The sequence below is a fragment of the Mchenga conophoros genome, linkage group LG4 (assembly GCF_057382185.1).
Source record: "Mchenga conophoros isolate Kocher_MC1m ecotype Shallow Benthic linkage group LG4, M_conophoros_male_GT1.1, whole genome shotgun sequence".
NCBI classification, from domain to species: Eukaryota; Metazoa; Chordata; class Actinopteri; order Cichliformes; family Cichlidae; genus Mchenga; species Mchenga conophoros.
Window position 1 is genome coordinate 18,438,034 of NC_140529.1, and position 8,054 is coordinate 18,446,087.

At 41.3% G+C, this 8,054-nt stretch overlaps 1 protein-coding gene across 1 annotated transcript; it reads right to left on the reverse strand.

Annotated features, from left to right (window-relative positions):
• Positions 1–2,838: 2,838 nt before the first annotated feature.
• Positions 2,839–6,635, reverse strand: nptx1l (neuronal pentraxin 1 like). The gene is made up of 5 exons (XM_085270775.1): positions 6,050–6,635; positions 5,563–5,770; positions 4,685–4,929; positions 4,394–4,573; positions 2,839–4,061 (listed from the first exon to the last, which is right to left on the reverse strand). The coding sequence occupies exons 1-5, from the start codon at positions 6,491–6,493 to the stop codon at positions 3,840–3,842; spliced, it is 1,299 nt and encodes a 432-aa protein (XP_085126901.1). The 5' UTR covers positions 6,494–6,635; the 3' UTR covers positions 2,839–3,839.
• Positions 6,636–8,054: the final 1,419 nt, after the last annotated feature.

Consider the following 8,054-nt stretch of genomic DNA (forward strand, 5'->3'; position numbering starts at 1 on the left):
TAACCGGAATATAATTACTGAATTTAGTAAAGAAATGTATTACACTACTGCATTACTGAAAAATGTCCTGTGATTACTGTACTTTTGAATTGCATTATGCCTAACATAGCATTTTGGGTAATTTTGAATAAAAAAATTAAGTCTGTTTTTGTAAATCTTTAGCATACTGTAACATTTAAGTAGATTATCTGTGGTATGAAACCTCATGCTAATCAGCTAAAGACTGGAAAAAACACAAGCTGTTAGCCAATGAACGAGTCAGACACACCCACAACCATTAATATTTCTCTACACACCTTAAGTGTATCGTTGCATTTCTGTGCCACTTTTCACTAGATGAAGATCTAAAACTTAGCTTCTATGCTAGGATTTAAATTGTGAACAGAAATGTTCGTTTATAGTGTGTGAGTGAAATGTATGAAATGAAATGAATTTAATAATTTCACAGAACTGAATGAAGTGCACCCAATACCAGAATGTCCTTGTTGTCTACAATGCCATCACCAAATACTGATTTTCTGTTTGTAAAAATATCGCAGCTCTGTCTGCATCTTCACTGTGCAATTATACAACAAGGACACTAACACATAATTCTTCATGAAAAAGTTTAAATCATCAGTCACATGTGATGGATTTACGAAGGCCAAAACATTGAAGTAAGAGGAGCCAGATATGGTGGAAAGTGAATCGCCTTATATCTGACATTTCCTCTGAGCTAATTTGCAGTGGAGTGCATGCAGACGCAAACCAATTAAGGCTCAGGAAAGCTGGGGAGAGGTCAACAGGCTGGCTATTATCTTGCTGTACCAAATATATACCTGACGATATCTGGGGCAAGATTTGGGTCAAGAAAAAATGACCTGAATCGGACTGATGTGGTCTGTGGATCAACGGGGCCAGGTGGATGTGGGTAAGAGAGTAGGAGTCGATTTCTAATGAAGACTCCAGGGGCCACGCGGCAAGAGTTTATACTGTGTGAATGCCTGTGTGTGTTTCATTATGTGTCTGGATGTACTGTTCCCGTCCTGTGATTGTGAAGAACCTTTAGCTCGTTATTGAAATCCAATCTCATTTATGTCAGAGTAGCTGTCTGCAAAGCCTGTGTACTTGGTACAAGCTAAAGCTGGTCCCTATCTAAAGGATACAGAATAGAAATCAATTTGTGGGACGCATGACCTGACAGCTGTGGGACTAAATGACCTCAGAAACAACACTCTTAGGACTTAATCTCTGAGCAGTGTCAGCTATAATTCGTTTGGAGAGAAACTGTATAGACAGATGCATAACTTCTGCAACAACCTTTACTTGACAGAAACAGTCACGTGTTTGCACTACATGTGCAAGTATGAGCGTGTCTATATGATACTTTCCACAAGTTATTTCCCTTTAGTCTAGACACTGATGTAAGCAGTCAACAGCAGAGGTTTCCTTGAACTTCACAACCTGGAGATTGATTCTTCAATAAAGCAAGATGGTGTTTTTGAAACTTGGAGGAAGTTCACTTTCTCAATGCTCTCTGTTCAATCCTTCAAGTCCAACAAACAGATGATGTTCTTGTCTTTTCAAGTGATGTTTCATAATATATTTGTCCTCATGATATGTAAATGACAGTGAGATTACTGTATAAGGAATATTTATGATGAGAACAGAATACAGTGCCTGACATTATATCTAACGTAGTTTATCTTCAATTCAATCTTGGTTTAAATGGATTTGTACTGGATTTTATGAACACCACACAAAAAAAGAATCATTTAATGATTTAGATTTTTTAAGGTCCCTTACAAATTTTGTGGGAATCAATTGAAAAATCCAAAGCTTTAATCACTGAACCTTTAATAAATCTGCTTTGTTGCTTTGTTTGTATTGAGTGATGACAGAAGGATACTTTTTAGAGGCGTAACGGGACCTTTTGGGAGGAGAACCGTTTAATTGTAATCTCTGGTTCACTTTTGAAGATGTTTTTGTTATGTTGACAGTTAAGTGTTTTAAATGAAAAATCAATCCTACGTTTAAGCTGGTCAGCTTTTTGCTCTTGCTAGCATTTTATCTTCGTACTGTTAACATGTCTATAAATTTGTAAAAACAAAAAGATTTTGGCCTGAAATTATTTGTTGCAACTATCTGGATAATCCATTAATATTCATAATTTTTTTTCACCTTTTAAATTATGAGATTTTTTTGCTTAAACTGTAAACTGAGTATATCTGGCCGCCTGATGGGCCAAAATCAAAAACTAAACTTTTGGATTAAGCTTTTCTCTGTATGTTTTAACTCAGTTGGCCAATTGATAACTAAGCAATGAATAAAATAATGTTCAGAGATATTTATGTTGTGTAATTACCAGCCCTAAAATCTGTTAACAGTTCTATATTTGCAATCTTTTGCACATAGCTAGGAATATAGCTTTAAAACAAAACATTCAGTTCAAAGTTAATGGGCCATTTGCTAAACGTACATGGCACATACACCATATAGGCAACATTTAATGTCTGTCATGTTTATTAAGTTATATATTTTTAGAAGTTGTAGATCTTAAACATGAAAAATGTTATGCTTTTGTTGTTTGGTGCTCATGGCTGCCCCTCCCTGAGCCTGGTTTTGCTGGAGGTTTCTTCCTCTTAAAAGGGAGTTTTTCCTTTCCACTGTCACCAAGTGCTTCCTCGTAGAGGGTCATTAGATTTCTCTGTATTATTTTAGAGTTTATAGAGTCTATAAAGCACCTCGGGGTGACTGTTGTTGTGACTTTGTAGCATATGTAAATAATAGTTAATTGAATGTTTCAAAATTCACTTTTTATGTCTTTTGTGTAAAAATAATTATATATGTACACCTGTATTTGATTCAAGTATCACAATTTATTACAAAAACTAGAACTTTTTTTCATCTGTCAGTGCTGCCATGCTTTAAGCATATAACAATACAGTATAAAACCTCAACCCAAAGGTAGAATAGTAAAAGCAGAGATCATAGATGCTGACGCAGCATTACAGAAGTTAAGACATGCTGTTACTGTACAGGAAACATTACGACTGAAGTACAAGCATCTGTAAAATGTGCCATTGGCATCAGTGATTTGCATTTTACCATAAGCAATCTGACCCTTCCTCAATTTAAAGTGTCACAGGAAATGCCCCCTTGGAAAATAATTTACACGAAAATAAATACAAACACAGAAACGCTCTGCAAATGATCATGGATGTGCTGAGATATTTTTCAACAGCCCAAGGCACTCAGGCTCAAACATTGGCAATAAATATACATCATTCTTCAGACAAATCACGTCAAGCAGGTGTGGTTAGAGAAAGAAGAGTGACAGAGAAACAATGTTGTCTAGTTCGTAACCTCTTGAAGAGCGCAGTCCTTTCAAAAAAACAAAAGTCCACCTGGCCTTTTTTCACAGTGAAAATCGCTGGCAGTCGAGACAGAAAAAAGACATATGAAGGACTCAGTCATTTTGTTGACTAGTGCGACATCTGTTCTCTAAAAACTACATTAACCTCTTACTGTATTTTTGATGCTGGCCTGTCATTTTGGTCTCTGAGGGCGACCTCTGCTCACTAGAATGGCATCACCTGCTCCTCCCGGATGCGCATTCAAGCACCACAGGGTGTCGGAGCGCTCCCCTTTTATTTTTCAGTGGCCCATCCCACGTGAGAATCTGGTAAAATATCTATCAAACTGCCCACAAGTGATGTTTTCAAATATCTATGACAACCCAGACGCTATTCACTGACACAATCTCCTCAGATTGGCTGACCTTTTGAATGAGTTTACCGAGGCCGTGACAACACTGGTTTTAGCAAAAACCACTGAGCTTCTCTTCCCTGCAGTTCAGTTCAGTTGAGCTGGCGACAGGCTTCGAATGTCCACTTCGAGGCACCTCCATAAATATCGAGGCTGGTCTCCATCCATGCAAAAACGTTGCCCACTTGCGCTTTGCTGCTGCATGTCGCTAGATTGTAAATTTCTCCCACGGACAGTTTACGATCCCAGATGTGAAAATTTGCCAGGTCTCCTACAAAAGCTTGCGTGGCATCGAACCCTCCTCCAAGCGTGTCCTGTGGCAAACACAGTTTGATTTAATAAAGGATGATGAGCCTGCTTCGTGAAGAGAAACCACAGTCTCTTTAACTATTTGGATGTTTATTTGCCAATCCAGTGGGATTTTTTGATGAGCTCTAACCTTATCAAATTTAAAGTATTCAATTTTTAAGGCTCAATGAATACAAATTATCCAGCTGCTTACATTTTGTTGTAATACAACATAAAATACTATAATGTATGATTTGTTGTGTGTTACTAAATCATGAGAAATAACATTTTTTTAAAAAGGTGCTTCTTTCGACTGGCAGGTGTGGAGCATTAAAACCAGGCTGTGCTTACTGCTTACCTGCTCCTGGCCAAGGATCAGCAGGCCCTGAGATTTGATGGGATGATACGGAGCCAGGTTTTCTCCACTCCCCCTCTTGACACCATCTTGAAAAGCCTCCCAAACACCATCACGAGTTGTCCAAGTCACGCAGATATGATGCCACTTTCCGTCGTTGATGAGAAATGGCAGCTTTGCTACCTTTAAAAAGTTCAAATGCAGGAATTATCAGACCTACAGTGGAAACGAGAATGTCTTACAGTCTAAAAAAAAATCGAGTGTTATTCGATTTTTCCTGCGTTTTTCTCGTACCTTGTCATTTATTAGAATCTCCATTGGATTGTTCCCCCACTCTATGAGAACCAGCTCGTTGGCTTGTCCAGGAACTGCGTAGGAGAAAGGTGTGCCCACTCCCGGGGAGGCGTTGGACTTGAGCCACATGCACACGGTGAGGGCATACATCTCTGGCAAACTCGTTTTCACTTTTGCGTACATGTAGTTGGTCCTCAGTGGGAACGTGAGCTGAAATTTATCCAGCGGCCTGTTTTCTCTCTGACCTGCCGTAGAAGAAACAGAAAAACAGGCTTGAACTCGTTTTAGAGGACGTGTTCTACCCCACACAGATATATCATTCCTAGTGCTCACATCCTGGGAATATTTCCTGGGAATTATACGTTACACAACACATCCACAATGGTGACGCGCCAGATTTGTTTTAATCTCGCGTGCTAAATCCATCACAGGAGTGGTAACGCTGTTAACGGCCATCTCTTCTTTTCATATTTGCCCGCACCTCATTGACTATATTTAACAGAAATCGCCGTAGACGGTTCTTCCGGAAAAAAGGAAGAAAGAAAAAGAAAAAAGCGAAAGAGAGCGAGTGAGCGGATGTTGTAAATTCTCGTGTGTCTCTTGGAGCAAATGGCGGTGGCAGGTCACTTAGTGCATGTTTGAAATGGTCTAATCTGGCCAGAGTGGGAGTTGAAAACTGCGGGATATACACTGTCCCACCGGCTTTGTGCTCAACATTAAATCGGATATATAATAATGTAGCCCGCTATCCTAGATTGGACCCCCCCCCTCCTCTTGACTTTCCATTTTTTAAATCAATTTTCTTATGATTGCTTGCTCGTTACAGTCCCCAGCCCATATTGCTTACAACTAATCCACCACCAACTCTTTCCACTTACCTTTCTCCAGGTCGGTGATCCTCTGGTGTAGCGATGTGAGTGTGGACTCCACTCTCCCACGCTGCTCTGTCTCATTGCGGAGTCCGGGTTTGCCCTCTTCGATGCCGTTCACTCGGGACAGCACCTGCTTCTCCAAGTCATCGATTTTACTTTGGAGAAGGTCTTTCAGGCTGTTTGCCTGCACCGAGTTGTTGCTTCTGCTGAATTGCTGTCAGGGGGTAAAAAGTGCGCATTTAGGTGAAAAAGGTTCAGATTCCAGATTATATTTTATTTTGGAGGGTCACTGCCGTAAACTTGAACGAGCAATTTAACCTACGCAAAGAATGTTTTTATGTTCATCTTATGTTCACACTGCGAATTAATTTTAAGAATCTAGACTTGTTAACCTATTGTTTTATTATAATTTTTGTATGTTTTCCATCTTATTTGTCGCAAAACGAGCTGTACGCAAAAGTGTTTATATTCTCCCCGGAAACTGCAGCCCTACCTCCAGATTCTCTAATCTCTGCTTCAGCGACTGTAAAGTCTGTGATAGTTGCGTCAAAGTGTCCGCGGGGCCTCTGGACACGTCCCCCATCGTATTTTTGGTCCCCGCTTCTTTCCTCCTGCCCCCGGGCCGCGCGTCCCCGAGGTCTGCGCCGCTCTGGCTCTCACACCGAGCCAACTTCGAGGTGAGCTCTCTGATAGTCTCTTTTTGGTTCATGATCGTCTCCTTCTGCTGTAAAACCGTCTCCCGCAGCTGCATAACCGTGGTCTTCAAGTCCTCTCCCGGCACACTGTTCTGCAAGGTGGCCGAGCATATGTCCATATCCTTGGGTACGGACGTGCAAATGAACTGCGTCTGTCCGCCAAAGTCTTGAGACGAGCTCTCCAAGAAGACGCAGGAAAATAGAAAAAGTTTCCAGCAGATTTCTCTCTTTGCGGCCCGCATGTCGCCGTCTGCGCCGGGCTTCACTTTTTATTTATTATCGTCTTTAATTCTGTGCTTTATGAGCCGCAGTGACTTTCGCCAGTGTCCCCCTTGTTGTTGTACTCCGTCTCTGCAAGTGCGGCAGGTTTTTATACAGCGTGCCCGGTTCTGCGCAGAGCCGCTCTCACTGCATCACAACCGGTGGGAAGGGAGGGGGGGGTCGCGCTGCCCCTGTTTAAAAGGCTCCGGAATCCGCGTCACATTCAAGAGATGAAACCCATTTCGCTCGCGGACTCCCACGTGTTAAATCTTTCATGGCTTTGGCTGTTTGTCATTTCTCCCCGTGTGATATTAATCTGGAAAACGCTGATTTGTAGATGGTAGTGGTTTGGGAGTTGGGGGTGTTGCTTTGCATGGCGGGGTGCCAGCAGAGCCAGCTGTGTTTTGTTTTGTTTAGGGTACACCTAAAGACTCTCTCTCACACACATGCACACACTCACACACACATGCTGCGGGTGGATGCAGAGATCAGAAAGTTGCAGCAATTTGTGGCTGAGAGAGAGATAATGTGTGTGTGTGTGTGTGTGTGTGTGTCCGTCCCACAGATTCAGCACCGGGGACAGCTCCCACCACTTTACAGTATCAGCAAGAGCAAAGAGAGCGGCTCGTGTACGCGTTTAGTTCGTTTGAACGTGGAGAGCGTGTTTCATGTTTTCGTTTCAGCCTGTTTCTCCCGCTGTCATCTGGATCATACACGTCTATCTCATGGTGATCTGTGAGAATTCAACGTGAAAAGCGCTCTTCCCCCACAAACTCAGAGGCTCTCTCTCTCTCTCTCTCTCTCTCTCTCTCTCTCTCTCACTCACTCACACACTCACACACTCACACACACACACACACACACACACACACTCTCCTTATTTATCCCCAATGACCCGCTCTTGCAGTCAGTGGTCTGCTCTGCGCAATAATTATCTCAATAATTCAGTTTCTAAAATGATAATCTGTCCCCCAGCAATTTAGCCCATCTATTATTCAGGAAGGGCATTTTCCCTCCCGTTTCTCACTATCTTTTTATTCGGTTGGTGATTAAAATAAAATGAAAATACTGCAATTCAGTTACGAGAACATATTGTCTTTCAAATCAAATTTGATCTTTGGAAGAAAAAAAAAGAACACAGGCAGGAGAGACAGGACTCCACGTGACAGACGGATGTTTGACAGAGGTGGTTAAATAGGTCATGCCATAATTACTCTCATCTATAGTGGGTCTCTGGGTTGTAGTTGCAGGTGCTTTTTTAGGTCAGGAATTAACACTGGATGATTCATTTGCTATATAACTGTGGTGTTAGTTTTATTATTGGATTACAAGCAAGTAGTCAAATAAAAAGTGTCCTGTTAGAATATTCACTGCTGTGCAAAAGTCATGAACCACACTTCATGACTTTATAATTTGGGAAGTAGGTGCAGTGATTTAATGAAACCTGGGCAACAATACACAAGGGAAAAACAGTTTATACAATTCTAATGAGCTTGAAAGTTAACATTTGGTATGACAGTCTTTATGCTTCAGCACAGTCTG

Excerpts from the sequence above, each read along its gene's own strand:
- nptx1l (XM_085270775.1), bottom strand. The coding sequence starts at position 6,493 with ATGCGGGCCGCAAAGAGAGAAATCTGCTGGAAACTTTTTCTATTTTCC. Across the intron at positions 5,771-6,049 it reads AGAGATTAGAGAATCTGGAG|CAATTCAGCAGAAGCAACAA; the intron begins GTAGGGCTGCAG and ends ACCCCCTGACAG. Across the intron at positions 4,574-4,684 it reads AGATTCTAATAAATGACAAG|GTAGCAAAGCTGCCATTTCT; the intron begins GTACGAGAAAAA and ends AACTTTTTAAAG.